The sequence below is a fragment of the Cyprinus carpio genome, chromosome A14 (assembly GCF_018340385.1).
Source record: "Cyprinus carpio isolate SPL01 chromosome A14, ASM1834038v1, whole genome shotgun sequence".
In the NCBI taxonomy this organism is placed as follows: domain Eukaryota; kingdom Metazoa; phylum Chordata; class Actinopteri; order Cypriniformes; family Cyprinidae; genus Cyprinus; species Cyprinus carpio.
In genome coordinates, this window is record NC_056585.1 from 21,734,204 (window position 1) to 21,759,031 (window position 24,828).

The following is a 24,828-nucleotide window of genomic DNA, read 5'->3' on the forward strand; positions in this document are numbered from 1 at the left end:
GAGATGCTGATTTAAATGGGTGCCTGTCTCTTTAAGAGCATGCACTTGCAGCCATTTTCTGCTCTTTGTGTGGGGTGGATTAGCGGATAGAGACCGAGCCCAGAGCATCAATTCTACTCCACCGAGCAAACGCTATTTCACACAGTTTCTCCCCGCTTTGCACTGACCGTCCGTTAGTTTAAGTGCGGACATGCAATTAGCAGGTAGGTAAATGTGAATATTTTCATGAATTACAGAGATGAGAGCGCTCGCTCGATGGTGCGCGCGAGATGATGACACCAACCTGCGCGTGTAACGTTAATCCCCAACATGATGCTCAGTCATATTTCTCAGTCAACGAAAACGGCTTACATGTTGTTTCAAGCCAGCCGCCTTTATGTGCGTGTTTGAGGGCGTTTTACACTAATTTGGTGAAGATGGTTCATTATGATGGAGGTGCTGATAGATAGCATCTCTCCGCTTTATGGGTGGGGTGAGCGCGCACTTATCTCACACATCTCATGTGTGATCGAACGCGTTTTATCTTCATTTGTTTACATTAGAGCACAATTAGATTACTTAACAGTCAGTGTCGTGTCTTGTTGCCATAAGTACATTTTGGGATGTTTTTAACCGTTCTTTCCACGAGCTGTCGAGCGTGCTAGTGCTGCTGGTGTCCGGTGACTGGGTTAATGCCAACCGAACCGTTATTTTGACTCCTTTCATGATTAAGAAATGCGCTGTATGACACATTAAATGACTGATTCAAGCCTTTTCCTTTAAATGCGTGGATGGGTTTTGCTTATGTTATGATTAAATACCAATATTTTGGGGTTTTATGTCGTAGAATTGGGTTTAGTTAACCTTAATGTTAATGTTAGTTAATGTCCAAGCTCTTAATGTAATTCAGAAATTATCATTTGCAGCCTGACGGACAAAATAAACGATATTGCGAGGTAAAGACCAGCTTATTATACGATATCCTGCTTAGTACAATGCTAGTTATGATATTAAAAATACACGAACATAAAAATAATATGATACAACGTTTTAGTTAAATTAGTTTCAACCTTAAGGAAAATAGTCCATTACAATGTAGACTGCTATTGGCCAACAACAAAACCAACACTGTAACAATATTATTATTTTATGTATTAATATGCAATCCATGTTAATTTAAAGTAAACTCTTTCTATGTTTTTTTCTCTCTCTCTTATTAAGCTCTATATATTTTACCGGTTGAAATTGTGATTGATGTTTTTATTGTCTTTATGGGTTTATAATCTAGCCATCTATCAAAGTTTTATTTGCATGAATTAAAACTGAAGTCCTCCAGGGCCATTTTTACTACAGTTTGAAGTTGTAATAAACATTTTGTAATAACCATTTTTAAACGAGGAGTGATACAAGTGACATGAAAGTAGCATCAGTATGTTGACGTGGTTAACAGTTTAATATCCAGTTTAGTGGTCATTTGTACAATACAGACATATTTGTTCACTAATCAAGTACTCTTGAGAGAAGTGTGTAAAGTAAGAAGTTAACTGTTGTCCACACCTTAAAGCTGTGAAGAAACAGAAGTAGCAACACTTCACAGTCAATTGTAAGAAAAGGCTGGATTTATTACAGTACCATTAAAATTTACAAGGTCAATAACATGGAACTAAAAAATAGGGTACATTTTAATTTCATGTTGACTTTAACTGCAACTTCCTGCAGAATCCTTTATCATTCATTAAAGCATGTTGAGCCATGATTTGTATATCACTTACACATTTCAAATTATGGACATGCTCCTTTGAAAGGGAACAAGGAACCACTAGTTTCCTGAATACAGATGAAAAACCGTTCGTATCATTTTTACCTGCAAATGTTATCAGTGTTAAAACACATGGTGAACAGCACTCATAATGAAACTGTCTCACCTGCTGATGGAAATGATGCATGCCTAACTACATCATCAACCACATTTTTTCTCATCTCAGAAATTACAACTGAATGATGCAACCATGAACAGTCCAGAGTATGTGGAGGGGTTGTTTCAGTGTATCCTGTCTGTACAGAAAGGAGAATCTTTCAGTCAGCCATCAATTACACGTCCCGCCTGCCTGACTAATTGTAGCTCAAGGCTTGAAGAGAGCCAAATGTGAGTCTCTTTAAGTGGTGGAAGCCCTTATGACCCTTATGTCTGGACCAGGTTATTTATGTGGCTAGACCAGTGGTGGTCAGCTACAAATGCTATTTTATATATATATATATATATATATATACACATACACACACACTACTGGTCAGGAGTTTCTTATGCTCATCAAGGCTGCATTTATTTGATCAAAAATACAGGGAAAATTTTAATATTGTGAAATATTTTTATGATGTATGTAAAATAGTTTTTCTGTTTTAATATACATTTAAAATCTAATTTATTCCTGTGATGCAAAGCTAAATTTTCAGCATCTTTCCTCCAGTCTTCAGTGTCACATGATCCTTTAGAATTCATTCTAATATGCTGATTTTTTTATCAGTGCTGGAAGCTGTTGTGCTTATTAATATTTTTTTGGAAACTGTGATACTTTTTTTCAGGATTCTTTGATGAATAAAAGGTTAAAAAGAAGAGCATTTATTTAAAATATAAATTTTCTAACAATATACACTACAGTTCAAAAGTTTGGGGTCAGTAAATTTTTATTCTTTCTTTTATTGAAAGAAATTAAAAATTTTATTAAGCAAGGATTAAATTAAATTAAGAAATGATAGCAAAGATAGCAAAGTTATATTGTTAGAAAAGATTTATATTTTGAATAAATGCTGTTCTTTGGAGCTTTTTATTCATCAAAGAATCCTGAAAAAAGTATTGCAGTTTCCAAAAAAAAAAATATATATATATATTTGGCAGCACAACTGTTGCCATCATTGATAATTCTTATAATAAATCAGCATATTAGAATGATTTCTTAAGGATCATGTGATGCTTTATACTGGAGTAATGGCTGATGGAAATTCAGGTTTGCATCACATAAATAAATTATATTTGAAAGGATATTAAAATAGAAACCATTATTTTATATTATAATAACATTTTGCAAGATTACTGTTTTTTTCCTGTATTTTTGATCAAATAAACGCAGCCTTGATGAGCATAAGAGACATTTTTTAAAAACATAAGTCTTACTGATCCCAAACATTTGACCAGTAGTGTGTATACACACACATACACACATTTAAATGAAATTACACTAAAATCACCGTAGGTGTTTTTTTTTTTCATAAATTTTATGAATATACATTTGAATAGTTTTGACAAGCTCTAGAATATGTTATGTATCAGGTAGAAATTGTGAGTAAAAAATATTTTTTGGAAAACATTATCCGTAATCTCTATACAGTAAATCATAAACAACTAGAAAAATCATGAGACCTTTGAATATTGTTGTGGACAGTGGAGGGCCTCGGGGTCAAAAAGGTTAAGGTAACCACTGGGATAGACCACTGAAAAAAGCATGGATTTAGGTTGGAATTGGTATCCTTGATAACATGTTTGTAGTATGTCAGTGAAAGGCATGTGGCTCATGCATTTATGTCGGTGGTAGTGCAATTTTGTCATGCTCACTGAACTTATAGGAATGTAGTAAGTGCACCCCACTGTACAATGGGAATCAGCCATTGTGGGAAAGTTTATTCTAGTATCTCAGGATCCTTTTCCACAGGCACAGCGTCTACCTCTCTGTCTCCACCACTTTTTCTCTCTCTCTCCCTGTCAGATCACTTCTTCCACTTGGAACGTGGTGGTGTCATGGACGTTTTTTTTTTTTTCCAAGAGTCCCATTTTGAATGACAATGATTCAGCTCTGAGGTTGTTATCAGTCTGAACATGTCTCATGCCACCTTACATGATTCTTTTCAACAGATTAAAATGTGCAGAAACACCCAGGGCTCAAAGTACATCCTCTTTTTTGATTTTTTTGTTTTTGACCAGCTCTGTTTGTTGAATATTACACAATTAGATATGATCACCTTCATGAAGTGTGTATTGAGGTTTTTTATTATTATTAGATAATCATAAAAAGTAGTTTCAACCATTTTAAAATCGATTGTTTTACTCCAGTTATGTGTGATTAGGCTGTGTTCACAGTCTCTCACACAGAATATTAATGAGAGCGTTACATATGAGTCACTTATGAGGTTCCATGATGACTAGAATTCTGCGTTTGAAGGCAGACTCCTATGTAGGTAGCAAGATGGTGTTGTGAAAAATTGGATTTTCTTGTAAATAAGGTCTTCATCAACTAGTTGTACTAAGGATACACTAATTACATTCATTCAAAATATGTATAATGTAATTTCTTAATATATAATGCGATTTCATTTGTTAAAATGTTAGGGAAATGATGGTACATAATGATGCTTGTTACGTGTCTCAATTTTGAAGTCATGGTTGAGTATGTTTTTGTTGTAGCAGGGGGAAACAGAAGATAAAATTGCTACATGTATGTTATTCTTTTTATTTAAAAAATGCTTTGCTAAACAAACTATGGTTTAGTCTTTAACTGGCTGCAGAACACTTTTCTTGTACTGCAGTTTATGGTTCTGTTGTAAAAGGGGGAAGAGATTTGAAGTACTTCCACTTTTGGATGCAAAATATTTGAGCAAAATGTGTATTTTAATCATAATTATTGCATTGACATTCCATTTAGTTACTTTATTGAAGTCTGTGAAGTTTAATGAATGATAATAAATAAAATAATAATCAACTAATAAATGAAATATTTTGATCTTTTATATAATTAAAGACTGTTGCGAATGCATGTAGGGCAAGTGCAGATGTGTTGTGAATAAGGCTAATTTGTCATCTGTATGCTATGCTAGTACTTAAGCTAAATAAAGCAGACATTAATGGTCATTACAATGTAGTTCTAATGACATAATGTGATTTTTTTTTTTAGGAATTATCATCAGGCGCTAACTTATTAGCATACTTAAGGATATTTGAGCCAATGGAATCTCTTGGGGGACCGATTTGTCACAACAATGGCTCACTAGTTTTTGAAGCGGAGCTTAATTTTTCTTTCAGTTCAGAACTTGAACAAGCTTTGCAGAAGCAGCTGAGCAGAACAGGAGCGTCACATGTTTTAGAGCTGTTGTCTAAATGAAAACTCCTGAAATACATGGTTACATGACATTGTGAGATACATAAATGCTGAAAGGAAACCCCACCCATTTTATAGGAGCATAGATGAATCTGTATTGTTAAAGTGCTGTTGAGCGTATCAGCATGCATTTGTTAGTGACCTGTACAAGAAAAATGGCAAGTGACATATTAACAATGGGCTTTTCTGTTAGGAAAAGTTTGTCGTAGCTTTCAGCACTTACTAACTCAGTACCATGACTTTGACTGATTTGACTTGGCATGCATCCCATGGCTAGTTTGTGCTTGTGAAGACCTGATGTTGGCCCTTTCTGTGGCCATCAGCATTTTGATCAAGTGTTGTTTCCACCCTGACCTACTGTGAAAGGTCTGAGACAGTTATTCTGTCATGTGATTCTGCTGTGACCTCCAACCACCTGAAACTAACATTGGGTTGAACCCACCAAACCTGTTGAGAGTGCAGTTTAAAGTTGTTTTGTGTCATTTTGTGAGGTTAAAATGCTTTTTCCCTCAGCTTAATGGGGACAGACAACTGTAAAATAAGCCTTTTAAAATTTGATTCTCCCCAAAATCTGTTGAAAAAGTCATTATTCTTCCAGTTGCATTTGATGGCGCAGGTAGAGCCTGCAGATATATTGTAAGTTGTTTTTGGTCATTTTGCTAGAATGTTTTTCATTTGCACAATGAATAGCCTTCACTCTGTGTGTTGTTGCTATGATGCGTCATCATTTTTCTCTCCTACTGTTTGTTGTTCACACTTCGTAAGTTCCACTTAGTTCCTGTTTGTTCGGTTACTCATAAAAGAGCCGTTGTTCCATATAGGCTCCTTATTTAATCACATGGTGACCACAGGCCATTTCTCTTCCTACATGTGCCATGCTTAATGGTCAAACAAACTCCATGTTTCCATGCTCTCTTAAGTTTTAATGAAGGTAAAGATTGAAAATAAGCCTTCTTCTTGGACAGATGACTAACAGGCCACTTCTTATCACTTGTTCTGGACAGATTAATCATATATTAGACATAAACATCTTAAGACCGGAAATTTATTCGTGCTGTAACATAACAGATATGTTGGACATGTGGGCAACCTAACTTTCAATCCAACATTTTCCAATCCCAATTCTCCTTTCTCTTTCATAATTTTTTTTCATCCTCCATAAATGAATAAATTTTCTTTGACAGGTTTGCCCAAGATTGTCATATACATAAATTCTGCAGCCTTCTGCACAGGAGCAATTGAAGTACCTTCTAATTCAAGGCATTGGTTTTGTCAAAAGTCAAAAGTCAGCCTTGGGTCTAAAATCGGCAATACGCCTCACCAAACCACACTTCCTGAGAATGCAGGGGTCTTGAGATGCATTTGTAAAAGTTATAAAAACTATTTTTGTTTATTTTAGAAATGTGTCATTCTTGGTAGGACTGCGCAATTTATCGAATTTCTAATCGCGATAACAATTATGGATGCCACAATTACGTAATTGTTCAAAGCGGCAGTTAATCGTTCACTTATGTTATTCAGCGTGCTTAAGATGCATTTTTTTCTTTCTTTCTACATGTTATCTTAAGGGTTTTTCCATTGTTTTAATTTTAGTTTTAGTATAACATTATAATACCATTCATACCATTTAATTTTTTTTTTTTATAATTTAAAGAAGAAACCAATTCGATGTATAGTTGACATTTTGAGGCTTAATACTATAGAAAAGCACTAAATGTTTTTCAGTCAGAGTGTTTTCAGTTTATTTTGTTTATTTTCATATAAAATAAAATACAGCATGCAGTTGCATCGAACAGTGGTATAAACATCATTCAGTGTAAATTGTGATAATCGCAATTACAATTTCAAGGGAATAATCGACAATTATGATTTTTGTCTTAATCGTGCAGCCCTAGTTCATGGTATTAGGTACTTAAAAAAAATAGTAAACAAAAAACAGAAATAAGATCATGACTTATAAAGCGAATAACTTTGAATGATTTACTCATTTATACAATATAGAGCAAAGGCAGCAAATTAGGAGTTTGTTCAGGGAAATAATACTATAATAAAGGAGTTAATAGTAAATATGTATTCCCTATTCTAAATTGTTACCATTATATTATATTATGTTACGTTGAAGTGATTTTAAACATGTAATAAACCGTAAAGGACAGCTCAATTCGTTATTCGTGGCTTATTGCAAATATAGTAAAATTCACACAAAAGTACATCAAAATGACCATCTTGGCTTATTCACGTTAACACATTAGGTTATGTCTAAAGTCACATAATGTTGAAATTGCTTATTTAATTGAATTATGACATTTTTAGTGGTAACTAAAATTTTAAACCTTTTTTTTTTTTTTTTTTTTACTTTACGGTGATTATATATCATTAACGTAAATTAAATAACTCATGTCAGGTTTTGGTTAGTATCGCCCTCCTTTATATTATAAATAATAAAACTAGCACAACATGCATAATATGTAACATTTCATTAGTTCTTATTATTTGCTGGCAGCCAAGTCATCGCTTGTGTTTGGAGACTAATTGAATTCCACCAGTGAAGCCAGGTGAAAGATTTTAACTAGAGAGATTTCAAGGTCATGACATTTTTATTTTTCAAATGCCAGTGTTTCATAGACTGTCTGATGGTGTTGAAGCTCATGGTTTATGTATGTTTCAGATTGGACTGTTTTGTGAGTGAACCTGTGTCGCCATGACAACCCACGTGACCCTGGAGGATGCGCTGTCCAATGTGGACCTGCTGGAGGAGCTTCCCCTCCCAGACCAGCAGCCATGCATCGAACCCCCACCATCCTCCATCATGTACCAGGTACATTTACACAAATGCTATTTTATAGTTGTTGTTGGATGCAGAGTTTACAGTACAATTGGACTGACCTTCTGTCTGTTACTAGGCAAACTTTGACACCAACTTCGAAGACAGAAATGCGTTTGTCACTGGTATTGCCCGCTACATTGAACAGGCCACTGTGCACTCCAGCATGGTAAGTAGAAAGAGGACTCTGTGAAACAGCACATTAGAATTGCTGGTCATGTGACCAGAGCAGCAATAACAAAAGGATGTTGCATTATAACAAAGCTGCTCTTTATAGTTATTTCTGAAATTTTTATCAGAAGGGCACTGAGAAGCAGAAACTGTCATTCAGTTTATCTTTTTTTTTTTGCTACAGCAATATTTAAATAAGCCCAGAGCAGCTTCCCAAAGCATTTACTTACAAAAAATTACCATGACATTACCATATTTTAGGTTTTGTTATAAAACCGTGTTTTTTCAAAATGTAAACTGCCATTATCAAGGTGTTCTGTGAAGCACCTTGAAGTAACAGTTTGCAGTTAATATTTTTTTTTTAATTGTGAATATATATATATATATATATATATATATATATATATATATATATATATATATCCATCCAGCATTTATCCAGCAAGAATGCATTAAATTGATCAAAAGTGACATTTATAATATTACGTAAGTATTGCTATTTCAAAAAAAATGCTTTCTTTTCGTCATAGACTGATGAAAAAAAATTATCACAATTTCCACAAAAATATTACGCAGCACAACTGTTGTGAACATTGATAATAAGAAATGTGTCTTAGCAGCAAATCAGCATATTAGAATGATTTCTGAATGATCATGTGACACTGAAAACTGGAGTAATGATGCTGAAAATTCAACTTCAGCAGAAATAATTGACATTTTAATAGAAAACAAGATATTTTAAATTGTAATAATATTTCAGAATTACTTGTTTACTCTATTATTGATCAAATGCAACCTTGATAAGCATCATTCCAAAAAATTACAATTTTGAATTCATTCAAAGAAACAATTAAATACCATGGTATATGAATGATACAGTGGCAAATAATAAGTACCAGTAGTTATCTGGTTCTGGTATTGCAACAGTACTTTTTTTCTTAGGGTTTGTGACTTTGGAAGAATATTCCAAATCCTATTTGACTGAAATTTTTTTGCATGTAAAATTGTATGCCATGTAAGTCTAAATTTGAACTTATTTTTTGAGGACTTTAAAAGAAGGTATTTCATTATTCTAAACATAGATTGCTATGTGTGAATTTCTTAAATGAACATCCATCTGTCAGAGCATCTCAAACCACATCAACAGATTTGCAACAGCAATGACTATTTAAGGGTCAGGCATGTAAAAGCTGGGCAAGCTGTTTTGTGCCATATAAAAACCCCATCAGTTTCATTTCTGTTTTAGCAGAGGTGTGAGGCAGAGAGCTCAGGGCAAACACCTTTTCACAAAGACACACTTCTTTATGCTTGTTTTGTACAGTTTTGTTTCTGTGGGGATTTGTGCTGGATAAAAATGGTATTGAAGCAGTTACTCCACCTCTTCCTCTCACAGCTCAGTGGCTCGTGGATGTGCGTGGACTGTCAAACAGGAGTGCACATTACTCAGTGAAACAGAGAAGTCTTCAAGGACTGGAGGTCCTGTTTGCTTCAGCTACCTTCTGCTAAAGCTATAATGAGCGCATAAATGTGGTCTTTGTATGCTGTACATAGGTGGCCGGATGAATGCTTTGGTCTGACTAAACTTGGGTTCAGGAGTTAATACAGTGTTTGCAATGGAAACAATTGAAATCATACCCTCATACTTTTATTGTCTCTTCTCACTTTTGTACATTTTAATCAACTTGCTTAACATACAGACTCCATTCAGATGTTTTGTAGATGATTAATTAGTAAGGACTAGTAGTCCATTGGTTCCAGTGACGAGCAAAAGGCCACAAGTGGGTCTGGGGAAAAGTTCAGAGAAAAGAATTCTAAAAATAATAATAATATTCCATAGCCTAATTATTCCAATATTCCAAAATTATTCCATATTATTACCATATTACAATTCCCTTCTTCTTTCTATACGCTTGGTTGGAAAATCTAGTTGTTTAGACTAGAGAAAAGTAGTCAATTTTGCAAAGCCTTAATTGTAATACTTGCTGAATGCTGCTGAATTGTGATTGGCAGAAATCCAGGCTGCATGATTTATTAATGGAAAGTAGAGCATAATTAGGGACTCTTATATCCAGTCTACACTAAATGTATGCAGCATGAAATGACAAAACTAAATTGCCTCCACTTCAATCAGCGGAACTGTCTAGACTTTCTCCCTCTCTTACAGCTTTTTATACCATCATTGCTGCCTTGCGAATGCTTATAATTCCTGTAAGAAACATGGATCTAGTTATTTTACGTAGCAATAATGGTCACTTCCAACAAATAAGTGTCTGATGGATTGTTGTTTCGAAAGCATGAGGTCAGAAAAATTATCGGACATTTATACCGAATTCGCAGGAGATTATGTGAGTGATTCCTTTATAGCTGTTGTTCTTTTTCCTCCTTTTTAAACTGTTTTTTTTTTCTCAGAATGAAATGCTGGAGGAGGGGCATGAGTATGCTGTCATGCTGTACACCTGGAGGAGCTGCTCCAGAGCCATTCCTCAGGTACACACACACACACACGTGACGTCCGATGCAGTAACTGTGGTCTGATTTGAGGTGTATTCTCAGTACTCTAGTAAAATCATGCACAATTTGGCCTACTGGCCCACATACGCTTTTACTATCAGGGAAGTCGTGGTGTAGAAGAAGAACTCAATAAGAATATGCTAGAGTATCATCTATCAAGTTACATGTACATAGATTTATTGAATTTTGAATGTTGCTGCCAACATTCGAATGACTATGTGCTAAGTCTTGTTTTACATTAATTGACTTTTTTTTAAGATATGCTTTCTGTCTGAAGAGAATCTGAACCCTAAGATATGATTGAAATGATCAAGTTCAACAACATAATTGCCCTGCACTCACTGCAGGGAAAAGACTCATTATTTATGACCCCAGTTCTGAATCCGGCCAGTTTCATGACGCCCTCTTGTGCATATCAGGTGAAGTGCAACGAGCAGCCAAACCGAGTGGAGATCTATGAGAAGACTGTGGAGGTGCTGGAACCTGAGGTCACCAAGCTCATGAAATTCATGTACTTCCAGGTGAGAGAGGAATAAAACTCTTTGAACTCCATTCATTACTTATTAATCCTGAAATGCCATGGTTATTCATCAAACAACAATATTATTAAGAAAATGGAGAAGCACTTATTGCTCATTAATTTCTTAATATTTATATTCATATTTAAAATTTCAAATAAAGGAGTGTATTGAATATGTTTTTGCTGTGCTTTCAAAATTAGTATTTAGAGTCGTGACATTTTGGTAGTACATGGCTTTAACATTGATATCTCTCCTTCTAGCGCAAGGCCACTGAACGTTTCTGCAGCGAGGTAAAGCGACTGTGTCATGCTGAACGCAGGAAGGACTTTGTGTCCGAGGCCTACCTCCTCACTTTAGGAAAGTTTATCAACATGTTTGCTGTGCTGGACGAACTGAAGAACATGAAGTGCAGTGTAAAAAATGACCACTCTGCTTACAAGAGGTATAAGGGTCAAGTTTACATTTAAAAAAGGTTTTTTTTATTATTTTATTTTTTTATACTATAATATATACACACATACATTAAATATTTATAAAAGTTCTATAATGCTATTTCATCTTTAAAGAGCGGCTCAATTCCTGAGAAAGATGGCTGACCCACAGTCTATCCAAGAGTCCCAAAACCTCTCTATGTTTTTAGCCAATCACAACAGAATTACACAGGTATGTGTAACTTAAAATATGGTTTAAAGTTTACATTAAAGGAACAGTCCACTGAATATAGTCTACTCTACACATTTATTTTATGTTGCTGTTGATGTTCCAATTTTGTATACAGTACTTTTATTTTTTTCTGTGGCACTCAATAATGATTTAATTATTTGTTATGCAGTTCATGCAACACATTGATAGTTTAAAGTAACTTAGGGCTGTCAAGCTCCAACAATGACTCAAAACACTAAAAAGGAATCATAAAAGTGATCCATACAACTACTGTAACCATATGTTAGGCTTGTGTGATGAGCAGGCATAAAATAAAAGTGTTTTTTCATGGATAGCCTGGTCCTCCTCCAAAGCTTCTGTGTTCATGTTTCACTTGGACATTTGCATGCAGTGTGTCATGTTTTATGTGATCTTTGTCCAGTGTCTGCACCAGCAGCTGGAGGTGATCCCAGGTTATGAGGAACTGCTGGCTGATATTGTCAACATCTCTGTGGATTACTACGAGAACAAGATGTACCTGACCCCCAGTGAGAAACACATGCTGCTAAAGGTGAGCGCGTCCATTCCTGCAGAAGCTTTTTAGGCTCGGCTTAAAGAGAGCCTTACAGATGAAGGCATGGCTCTGTGTTTCAGGTCATGGGTTTTGGCCTATACTTGATGGATGGAAATGTCAGCAACATCTACAAACTGGATGCAAAGAAAAGGATAAACCTTAGCAAAATCGACAAGTTCTTTAAGGTGAAGACAAAGTTTCTGGATCTCTTGAAAACTGACTGTTTTTGTCATAATTCTCTGATTTTAACATTTGGTTTGGTTGCCTTCAAAGCTTCAGGTCGTGCCCTTGTTTGGAGACATGCAGATCGAGCTGTCACGGTACATAGAAACAAGTGCCCACTATGAAGAGAACAAGTCCAAGTGAGTGATCGACTTAGTTTATGAATGACACGATATTGTAACCAAAAGTGCATTGCTTTCTATCTGATACTAGTTCTCTTGCTAGCATTACCTGACTGGTTAATGAAATGTTCAGAAGTTTTGACTCAGTAACTTTTTTTTTCAAAAGTTGCATCAAAACTGACAGTAGAGACATTTATGTTTTTATAAAAGATTTCTTTTTCAAATAAATACTGTTCTTTTGAACTTTCTATTCATCAAAGAATCCTAAAAAATTGTCAGAGTTTCTACAAAAATATTAGGGAGCACAGCTGTTTTCAACATGAATAAATGTTGGAATAATAGAAATGTTCCTTGAGCAGCAAATGCACATTTTAGAATGTTTCTGAAGGATCACGTGACACTGAAGACTGGAGAAATGGCTGCTGAAAATTCAATAATAGGAATAATTAAATTTTAATATATATTAAAATAGAAAACCGTTATTTTAAATTGTAATAATATTACACAATATCACTGTATTTTTAATCATAAGAGACTTCTTTCAAAAAGTGTACATCTTTTTTAATAGTGTTTTTTCTCTCTCTCTCTCTCTCTCTCTCTCTCTCTCTCAGGTGGACCTGCACTCAGAGCAGCATCAGTCCACAGTATAACCTGTGCGAGCAGATGGTGCAGATCAGAGACGACCACATCCGCTTTATCTCTGAGCTGGCGCGCTACAGTAACAGTGAGGTGGTGACTGGATCAGGGCTGGACAGTCAGAAGTCTGATGAGGAATACAAGGAGCTTTTCGACCTGGCACTCAGAGGACTGCAGCTTCTGTCCAAGTGGAGCACTCATGTCATGGAAGTGGTACGTCTGAGATCATTTAAACAGTTTGCAGCATTCCACTTCTCCGTCTATCTTGCAATTAAACTGTCTTCTCGTCCTCTAGTACTCTTGGAAACTAGTCCACCCGACTGATAAGTTCTGCAATAAGGACTGTCCTGGCACAGCTGAGGAGTATGAGCGCGCCACACGCTACAACTACACCAGTGAGGAGAAGTTTGCCTTGGTGGAGGTCATTGCTATGATCAAGGGTCTCCAGGTTCTGATGGGACGGATGGAGAGCGTGTTCAACCAGGCCATCAGGCACACAATCTACTCTGCCCTGCAGGACTTTGCACAAGTGACTCTGAGAGAGCCACTCAGACAGGCTGTGCGCAAGAAAAAGAACGTCCTCATTAGGTAAGATGTACACCACATTAAAAAAAAAAAAACATACTTTTTTGGGCATTACTTATCTCCTTGCTTCCTTAAAGTGTACTTCAGGCAATTCGTAAAACCATCTGTGATTGGGAAGGGGGAAGAGAACCTCCTAATGATCCCTGTCTGCGGGGAGAGAAGGACCCCAAAGGAGGATTTGACATCAAAGTTCCTCGTCGCACTGTTGGCCCCTCAAGCACACAGGTCAGTCAAACTGTGTTTTCAACATAGATGATATTTAATGCTATTTGTTAAGTTTGTTTCTGAATAGTATCTGCTCCTCACGGTCCTGTAGCTCTACATGGTGCGCACCATGCTGGAGTCTCTCATTGCTGATAAAAGTGGCTCTAAGAAGACTCTTCGCAGCAGTCTGGATGGCCCCATCGTTCAGGCCATAGAGGACTTCCACAAGCAGTCTTTCTTCTTCACCCATCTCCTGAACTTTAGTGGTGAGACAACAGCAACAGTTTTCTGTATTGCAACTGCATCATCTTTATATGAAAAGTGCATTTGCTCTGGGTGTGTGTGTGCTCACTTGGATGCAGAGCACAAATTCCGAGTATGGGTCACCATACTTGGCCACACGTCACTTTACTTTCATATTCATAGTTTTCACAGCAACAGAGAGTAGACTGAGAATCCTTGCAATCCTTTCATGACGTTCTCATTCTTTCCTGACTGGCTGTCAGAGGCCCTGCAGCAGTGCTGTGATCTGTCCCAACTGTGGTTCCGAGAGTTCTTTCTGGAGCTCACTATGGGCCGTCGCATTCAGTTCCCCATTGAGATGTCCATGCCCTGGATCCTCACCGACCACATTCTGGAGACCAAAGAGCCCTCCATGATGGAGTATGTGCCACATACACAAAGTTTATACTGGGTATTAAGCTACACTAGCGTTCCAAATTGTGGAGTCAGTCTTCTATTTATTCAGTATGGATGTGTTAAACTGATCGTATATATCAATGTCCATAAAAATATTAAGCACCACAACTGTTTTCAAGATTGACAGTAATAAGAAATTTTTCTTGAGCACCAAATCAGCATATTAAAATGATTTCTGAAGGATCATGAGACATTAAAGATTCAGTTTTGACGTTACTGGAAAAAAAATATGTTAAAATATATTTAAATAGTAAACAGTTATTTTAAATTGTAACAACAGCATTAGAGACTTCTTACCTACCCCAAACCTTTGAACAGTAGTGTATATGAACATTAATTGTGTCTGTCAGATAATAGCATTTTTGACATTAATCTTTCTTTTCCCCCTCAGATATGTGTTGTATCCGTTGGACCTTTATAATGATAGTGGTTATTACGCCCTCACCAAATTCAAGAAGCAGTTCCTCTATGATGAGATAGAGGCCGAGGTAGATTGTTTATCTACTTATTTATTATCAATTGTTCATTATTATCTTCCGTACAAAAGGATCTCAAGTAAAAACTGAAGCAATCTCTTTTTAATTTTAGGTCAACCTGTGTTTCGATCAGTTTGTGTACAAGTTAGCTGACCAGATATTTGCCTACTACAAAGCAATGGCTGGAAGGTAACAATATCCCTGCCTCATCTTAACTTCAGAGGTCAAAACAAAGAAATCATTCTGCTATAGATTGTATGTTTCTTTCTCGTCCTCACAGTGTCCTCCTAGACAAACGCTTCCGTGCGGAGTGTAAGAACTACGGTGTGATCATACCATACCCGCCTTCAAACCGCTACGAGACACTGCTCAAACAGAGACATGTACAGGTGTGACAACACACAGATTTCCAATTAGAATGGACAACTCTGTTTTAATGTAGAGCAAACTTACTATCACTCTCGATCCTCTGTAAATGATGAATCTTTCAACATGTTTTTGAATTGTTAGCTGCTGGGTCGCTCCATTGACCTGAACAGATTGATAACCCAGAGGATCTCAGCAGCCATGTACAAATCCCTGGATCAGGCCATCAGCCGCTTTGAGAGCGAGGACCTCACCTCCATAGTGGTGAGAATCTTGTGCTTTTAGACTGTTTTGGAATTCGTCATCATAATCTCTGTTTCTTCAGTATTGCAGACAGTTTTCTTACCCATTTTGACATCTTAAAATTGAATAATCTTGATTTAGAAATTTAAGGACTCTAAGAACTTTGGAGTATCAACTAAACTGAAATTGTTTTGGTCATGTGTGTTTCAGGAGCTTGAATGGCTGATGGAAATCAACAGGTTGACTCATCGCCTGCTCTCGAAGCACATGACCCTGGACAGTTTTGACGCCATGTTCCGTGAGGCCAATCACAACGTGTCTGCTCCTTACGGCCGCATCACACTGCATGTCTTCTGGGAACTCAACTTTGACTTCTTACCAAACTACTGTTACAATGGCTCCACCAACAGGTTGGTAAACATAAGTTGTAGATTCAGATCTGTACTAATGTGGTTCGTTATAGTTGGCAATGTTGATAAAATTGTTAAATCTCATGGAACAGGTTTGTGCGGACAGCCATTCCCTTTACCCAGGAGCCTCAGAGGGACAAACCTGCCAATGTCCAGCCTTACTACTTATATGGGTCCAAGGTCTGTAAGCAGCATGATTAGTTTGTGATACCGAACCAAAGAATTGAATGTGTTACATACAGTGTGCTAGAGATTATTGATGTCTATTTTTAAACATCTCACTCTGTTTTTCAGCCTCTGAACATTGCCTACTCCCACATCTACAGTTCCTACAGGAACTTTGTGGGTCCTCCACACTTCAAAACAATCTGCCGTCTTCTTGGTTACCAGGGCATCGCTGTGGTGATGGAGGAGCTGCTCAAGATTGTCAAGAGCTTGGTATTTTGTCTCTCTGCTATGTGTACATGTAGTTTCTCTTTCATGCGCTCCTCCAATATTTTTTAACATTTTGTTTTATCACTTGTCCTGTCCATCTGTCTTTTCCAGTTGCAAGGCACCATCCTGCAGTATGTGAAAACCCTCATAGAGGTGATGCCCAAGATCTGCCGTCTCCCTCGTCATGAGTACGGATCACCAGGTGAGATCAGAGCTAGTAACTCTCCAGTTGTGTCACAGTCTAATAATGAGTACAGAGGTTAAAAGTATTAGATATTATATTCTGGTGCAGTATTCACTGTAAGCTGGTCCTGCGCCACTGTCAGAGTCCCTCCACCTCCCCTATCTCCACCTGTCTTAATCTGCTACAGGATTTATGTATTTATGTATGCCCTATTCATGCAGCAGCCTATCTTACATGCATCCATCAGTGTGTAAACAGAATAAATTCAAAAAATAAGATGAAAACAAAAGATTTTAAATAGTGCTGTCAAATGATTAATCGCGATTAATCGCATCCAAAATAAAAGTTTTTGTTTACATACTGTATGTATGTGTACTGTGTATATTTATTATGTATATATAAATACACACACATACAGTATATATTTTGAAAATATTTACATGTATATACATTTATATATTTATATTCTTATATTTTATATTATTTTTTATAAATATATTTATATATATAAACATAACATATTTTTCTTATGTATACATGCATGTGTTTGCAATTATATATACATAATAAATATACACAGCATACACGCATATATTATGTAACCAAAAACTTTTATTTTGGATGTGATTAATCGTGATTAATCATTTGACAGCACTAATTTTAAAATAATAAAAAACATTATATGCTATCTAAGCCTTTAAAAATGGATAGAAATGTCTAACAAATGCATGAATGTAAATGGAATTATATTAGAGCTGTCAATTTGATTTGTTAATTTAGTAGAATGAATGAATTATAACAATTTGTATAACACTTTATAAAACATTTTATAGCTTTTTAAAGTTAAGAAGGCTGTAACTTAAGGATATGAATGTCAGATCCTAGCCTGGAGTGTTTTTTAAGTTATGTAATGTGGAACGTTTGTCAGGCATCTTGGAGTTCTTCCACCATCAGCTGAAGGACATCATTGAGTACGCTGAGCTGAAGACAGATGTGTTTCAGAGTCTGAGGGAGGTGGGCAACGCCATCCTCTTCTGTCTGCTCATCGAGCAAGCTCTGGTGAGACCCCTTCTGACTTAATTTTCCTATTTGCATGACTTAGTCCTGATCAGTTAATCTCAAAGTTGATTTCTATTTTAGCTTTAATCTTTCAGACCTGCCAACTTGTACACATTTTGTGTAACAGGTACGCATTTTGACCTCAAAGTATACTGGTAATATTTGCGATTCCAAACTACACAAAATGTGGTGCCACCTTTGTGTTCAACGAGGCAACTAAAGCAGAGAGACTTTTTTTTCACTTTATTTTTCCTTGTAGCCTTATGCTATAATTGACTGTAAATCCACATTTTAAGGCTGATATTCAAAAAAGTGGGTTATCCCTGTCTGAACTATAAATGATTGCATTGTTTTCTTCATGGTATGGTGGTGTATATGGGGAAATAAGTGCAAAGCAAAATGGTGCAAAATAATATAAACTAAGCTTTGCACTATTGCTGTTCTCATAATACTTTGCCAAGGTTGGCAGGTCTGATCTTTCATAAAATGCCTTGTTTTCTTCTGAATAATTATGATTTGCTTTAAATAAATATTTTTTTACAATGAAAGCATCCTGTTGACGCACCAAATTTCAAGGCCCATTTCTGACATGGCTTTGCAAATGAAGAGCATAAAGAGGCAGAATTGAATTTGTAGAAAGTGTGTGTTGTACGCTAATGTGTATGCCAATATGTGTGCATTTCTGGATGTGAATATTAATGAATTACTGTGTGTATATTAACGAGTGTGTGGGTGGTGGACACTGCTGCCATCTGCCCCTAAAAAGCTACTTTATTTCTCATTACATGCTGGCAACAACTACAGGTGGTAAGGAATTAGGCCTCATACATGTAACCAAACCACAAACTGACTGAACACACACTCTTCCTGGTTTTTATACTTTTTCTTTAGTCACTTTTGTGCCGTGTTCTGCCATGGATTCAAGGATGCTAGTGTCACCAAGACGAGAGAATAAAACTCGAAATGTAATACAGAGCTGTGAACGTCTGGCACTGTCGTGACGTTTGGACTCTGCACATGCCCAGTGGGTTACTATAAAGAGGCTTGTTTTGGATCATTTCCTCCAAAGGAAGTCTTCCTTGCTTTCATGGCAGTCACGACTCCTCTCTGGCTGCCTGTGACGTCCCGTACTGGTGCACATCTGCTTCCATACACTTCTCTCCTTCTGAATGTAACTCTTCTGAAGCCTGTTTCTGTTTGGGTCTCTCTCTCTGAAGCATAGTGAATGTCGAATGATCATTGCACGCTGATCTCTCATTAACATTGTTTCTGTCAGCGTGCTCTTCTGGTCGTCTCTCTCTTCTTGTTTGGGTGTTGTTCGGTGCTTGTTTTATTATTGTGAATGAAGTGATTTTTGCTCAAATTTGTGTGCCTCATTGATTTGAAGGTCAATGCCATGAGACCTTTAACCTTTCACATTACATTTAATTTAGGGTTTACACCAACTGCCACAATAGTAAATCATTCATCCCATATTTTATATCTTTCTGTTTTTATATTAGTAAATGTTGATGTAGAGGTTTAATAGAAGGCATATTAATAGTTAGGGATGTTCAAAACTACGTTTTGTGATCTACAGTTTGGATTAGGTAGACACATGACCCATTTTTGTATTAAAAACAGCTAGATGAAGCACAGCAGACTGAAACGTAGAACACACAAGTCTCAAGACATTTTTTTTTTCAAGTTAATGTCTAAAATGTTGCTCAAAAAAGTAGGGCATGTCGCAACAACCAAGGACATTCTGCATGCATGCATAGACCAAGTTAAAAATATTGTGTTAAATGAATAAAATAAAGAATATGAGACCCTTTTATAGGCTAACCAACATATCTTCAACAAATATTATAACCTTTTATTACAAAAAACTATCAAAAGTTCTCACAGAAATATGAATATTATATATATGTAAATATTTATATAATTTATTTAAATATAAATATCTAATAAATATGAGACTATGCATAATAATAGAAATGCTGTTCACAGCAGGTGATTTAAAGGAAATGTTTTAAACTTGTTTCAAGTTTTTTTGTTTTGTTTTACTTTCGAGTAGAATCAGAAAGTGCTATTTGTGATCAAATTATTGGATGAGATCCTTTTATCAATACTATATTTGGTATAATTAGTTACCGTTATTCAGATCGAGCTTCTCAGTCAACATCAATTCTACATAAATATTATCATGTTTAGGACTGTGACATTTTCACATTTTCATACATATTACGACTAACCCATTTTCACACTGATGTGTGTGTGTGTGTGTGTGTGTGTGTGTGTGTGTGTGTGTGTGTGTGTGTGTGTGTGTGTGTGTGTGTGTGTGTGTGAGGTTTGTATGTAAAGCTTGATTCAGATTTCATTTTACAGTGTGATGAAGCATTTTTTTTTATTTATTCATGTTGTTTTTTTTTTTTTTTTTTGATCTGTGTCAGGGGGAAGTTTGTGACTTGCTTCATGCTGCACCATTCCAGAACATCCTCCCAAGAGTCTACATCAAAGGTGAAAAATTACATTTAAAAACTACAAGATCATGTTCCTCATAATTGCTTTCTGATTAAGAAATCTTTATATAAATGAAATTTTATACCTGCTGAAATCTTCATTTAATGATGTATGTCTACAGAGGGTGAGCGACTTGAGGTGAGGATGAAGAGGCTGGAGGCAAAGTATGCTCCTCTTCACCTGGTGCCCCTCATTGAGAGACTTGGGACCCCTCAGGTGAGGCACTCACTGATCAGAGCCAACATGCTCATTGCATTTGTCAGTAACACAACATGTATAACAGTAGCACATTCATTTTTTTTTTTTTTTTTTTTTTTTAAATAGAAATATTTTGTAACTTTGTAAATGTCTCCGCTGTCGCATTTGATCAGTTTAATGTATATTTGCTGAATAGAATAATACATTTCTTTCAGTAAAGTAGTCTGGCTCTTTCATCCAGTTTGGAGCGACATCCTGATCCAGGGGTCTGTGTTGTACCAAATACCTTCCACTTCTTAGTAATAGACTTCACTGTGCTTCTAGGCATTGATAAAGCCTTTGATATTTTTGACATCTTTTGACAGTGCTTCAGTTGTACTACCAAGGACTGAAATGCTCCAGGAAAGCTCTTTTCACGCTGAGCTAATTAAAATGAGCACAACTGATCACATTTGAAAGTCAATTGGCTTTGTGTGCCATTGAGAAGGTGATTAACTACACCTGATTGAGTTAACAAGTCATTTTTAGGAGGGGGTGATCCTTTTTCCAACTTGGTGATTCTGTTTTTTTATTTTTTCTGACATGTTGGTGTTCTATCTTTCACTTGGATGTTAAAAGTTGCACTGAGTAAATACAGCTGTCCGTCTTTATTTCAGGATGCAAAGCAACAAAATATGATTCCTTTAAAGGGAGTGATTCTTTTCTGTACCCACTGGATTTAGACTGTTTATGCCTGCAGTGCTGTACATGAATAGGCGGATTTGGTCTCCATTTTAACACGATTTGTTTTTTAATTGCCTTTCATAGCAAATTGCAATAGCACGAGAGGGAGACCTGCTGACGAAGGAGCGTCTGTGCTGTGGTCTGTCCATGTTTGAAGTCATCCTGACGCGCATTCGCAGCTTCCTTCAGGACAGTGTGTGGCGAGGCCCTCCCCCCACCAATGGCGTCATGCATGTGGATGAGTGCATGGAGTTCCACCGCCTCTGGAGCGCCATGCAGTTTGTGTACTGCATCCCTGTGGGCACGCACGAGTTCACTGCAGAGTATGCATATACATTCAGCTCGGATTTTTTTAATAGTTTGTAATTTACACAAAAAATAGCAAGCATTTGATTTAGGTTTACATCATTTGAATGAAATGTTTTGGGCTTTTTTGTGTTCAGGCAGTGCTTCGGTGATGGTCTGAACTGGGCTGGATGTGCCATTATTGTGCTCTTAGGACAACAACGTCGCTTTGACCTCTTCGATTTCTGCTACCACTTGCTGAAGGTCCAGAGGCAGGACGGCAAAGATGAGATCATTAAGAATGTGGTAAGTTTCTCATTTCATATAGACATGAACTATTTAAAAATAATAAATCATTGCAGGAAACTCTTAACACCGTTAGCTATCCAATATACACTACCCTTAAAAAGTTTGGGGGTCGGTAATGTTTCTTGAGCAGCAAATCAGCATATTAGAATCATTTCTGAAGGATCATGTGACACTGAGGACTGGCGTAATGATGCTGAAAATTCAGCTTTGCCATCACAGGAATAAATTACACTTTAAACATTTTAAAACAAAAAAATATAATATTTTTAAATTGTAATAATAATTCACAATGTTACTGTTTTAGTGTATTTTTAGTGTCAATAACATAAAATCAAACAAACCCCAAACCTTTTGAGAATAGTGTAAATGTTCAAACTTGTACATATGGGCTTCTGTATTTAATGTTTTGTCATGTAACTTTCAGCCCCTGAAAAAGATGGCAGACCGCATCAGAAAGTATCAGATTCTCAACAACGAGATCTTTGCCATCCTCAACAAGTACATGAAGGCTGTGGAGACAGATAGTTCTACTGTGGAGCATGTTCGCTGTTTCCAGCCTCCTATACATCAGTCTCTGGCCACCACATGTTAAATAAACTTTGTTTGACTTCCAGCTATCCTATTCTTCCTCTGGTGTGACATTGGTCTCAAATGTAGTGTACAGAGCCTTAGAGCTTTCAGGATTGCCTCGGCTTTATTTAAATAAGAGACAAACCTCCAGTCTCGCCACATGGTTAAAAATCACAGTATATTTCTCAGTCTGCCCCAGCTGTTATCTAACCCTTATGAATATCAACACTCACTATCCGTTTCACATTTGAAGTGAACCAGTTTGAGAGATTTAGGACTGCCGAAAATATTTCCAGGTCACCAGAGGAAGTTTTAACAAATGTTGTTTAAGTTCTAGTTAAAAAAAAAAAAAGGTAAATATAAATGACTTTTGATTATAAATAACTATTAAAAGAAGACATGATTGATGTCAGTTTTTTGTTTTTAACAATGCCCATACAGATTTCATTTATAATAGTATTTGCATGTACTTCACAAATGCCATATATCCTAATATTGTTTGTACTGTAATATACAGACCAAAAAGCAAGAGTATGTTGAGTTATTGACAAATATGGACACAATGTCCATAATAATTTCTCCCATTTCTAATTGTTTTAAGCTCAAAATTGTTTACAGCATTCTGTTATCTTTATTGCATTGCAGCACTGGTTTACAGATCTTTGCATTTGTAACATCCATCATTGTAAATGTTGCTGTTTGATGCTGTCGAAAATTGCGTGTAGTACTTGTTTAAATTTTATTGGTACTGAACTGGTATCAGTATTTGCCTCAACTGTTGAAAAGTAACCTCTCTTATCTTTTCTGTCAGTTTAATCTCAGTCTTTAATCTGTTCATTTTGACAACACAATAACCACACGTAAACTAGTGAAGCAGTTCACCGGTCTGAAGTACTAATAACTGGATTTGTGCTGTGATGATATCTCTTTAATCTCCTCTTACTGTAACAAACAGCAGTTATGATACTGCATTACTTTGACCAATAATGGACAAAAAGCAAAAATATTGGACATCTGCTGTTTCAATATCAAGGTTACAAAAATTTCCAGAAATATTTCAGATGTTAAAATTTCAAACATTTCAGTATTTTCCTTAACAGGCCCTTTGCTTCAGCAGTGTTAGGCAGATTGGCAAGCGTTCTGTTCAGTTTTGTAATTTATGTGGCTGTTGTAAATGTAACCTCATGAATGCTCATCATATTCTGTTATTTCCTTTTTTCCTGGAGTTTTCAGATTGATTTTAATCAGTTTTTAAATAACTGTTGAATCAAATGGGAATTTTCCAGTCATCTATTTATGCATACAAGTTGATTTTTCTTGCTCTTGGAAGGGTTAATATGTGAACGATGATGGGGAAAAAATGTTTTGACATTAAGGACGTGCTGTTTTAAAATCTCAAAGCATGACAGGTGTAATTTATTGTCATCATGGATCTATTTGTGACATGAGATTTTTGTTCATATTGTTGTACAAGTGATCATGTTTTGAAATACAAAAAAAATTAAATTAAAAAAGGAGAGAATAATAGAATGTACAACAAATTGTTCTGAACAGGAATTATAATTATGTTGTATTTCCATGAAATAAAAAACGATCTAATGGAAACTGGCTGGCTGGCTTTATTTATTTATTTGCATTTAGGCTAAATTATTTAGGTTTTCATGCAAACTATTAAATTGCAGCAGCATTTTAATCTAGACTGAAGCTCGATTATCACAATCAAACATCTTGCAGTTTAATTAATGAAAGATAAATCATCAAATATTTTCTTTTAACTAAATCAGATCCTTCGGTCAATCTTTGTTTCCAAAGTAGTCTTGATATTTTTGGTACCAATGTGTATGTAGCCTCAAACTTTATTTCATCTTTAAGAAACTTGAGAAAGCTTCTTTTTTTTAAGAACACTTCACTCTTAAAAATAAAGGTGCTTCAAAAGGTTCTTCGAGCGATGCCATAGAAGAATCATTTTTGGTTTTACAAAGAACCATTAAGTCAAAGGTTCTTTAAAGAACCATCTCTTTCACCACAAAGAACTGATTGAGAAACAGAAAGGTTCTTTATGGAACCATTTAGACAAAAAGGTTCTTATATGGCATCGTGAAGCACCTTTATTTTTAAGATTGAATGTGTCTTTAAATATTATTGTGTTAATGCTCAATTGGTGATTTAATCAGTAAGCTCTTGTCATTTCTCACACCTTGGGAAGGTCTGTATAGGATGTAATTAATTGT

General features: G+C 36.0%; 1 protein-coding gene across 2 annotated transcripts; it reads left to right on the forward strand.

Moving 5' to 3' along the window:
• The first annotated feature begins 44 nt into the window (after positions 1 to 44).
• On the forward strand, positions 45 to 24,202 carry LOC109102260 (cytoplasmic FMR1-interacting protein 2-like). Of its 2 annotated transcripts, XM_042770219.1 has the most exons (29): positions 45 to 203; positions 7,795 to 7,944; positions 8,030 to 8,119; positions 10,531 to 10,608; positions 11,052 to 11,153; positions 11,414 to 11,595; positions 11,720 to 11,816; positions 12,238 to 12,366; positions 12,450 to 12,554; positions 12,643 to 12,731; positions 13,325 to 13,562; positions 13,645 to 13,937; positions 14,012 to 14,159; positions 14,251 to 14,404; positions 14,645 to 14,801; positions 15,229 to 15,325; positions 15,426 to 15,502; positions 15,594 to 15,702; positions 15,824 to 15,943; positions 16,133 to 16,332; positions 16,425 to 16,512; positions 16,627 to 16,770; positions 16,879 to 16,969; positions 17,880 to 18,014; positions 20,438 to 20,509; positions 20,634 to 20,728; positions 21,518 to 21,756; positions 21,877 to 22,024; positions 22,452 to 24,202. In XM_042770219.1, exons 2-29 carry the CDS (start codon positions 7,828 to 7,830, stop codon positions 22,617 to 22,619), a joined length of 3,762 nt encoding a protein of 1,253 aa, XP_042626153.1. In that variant the 5' UTR covers positions 45 to 203; positions 7,795 to 7,827; the 3' UTR covers positions 22,620 to 24,202. The 2 variants fall into 2 exon arrangements, with proteins under 2 accessions (XP_042626153.1, XP_042626152.1); XM_042770218.1 differs by lacking the exons at positions 20,438 to 20,509; positions 20,634 to 20,728; positions 21,518 to 21,756; positions 21,877 to 22,024; positions 22,452 to 24,202 and adding an exon at positions 18,815 to 19,908 and having other exon boundaries at positions 17,880 to 18,010.
• The last annotated feature ends 626 nt before the right edge of the window (positions 24,203 to 24,828 follow it).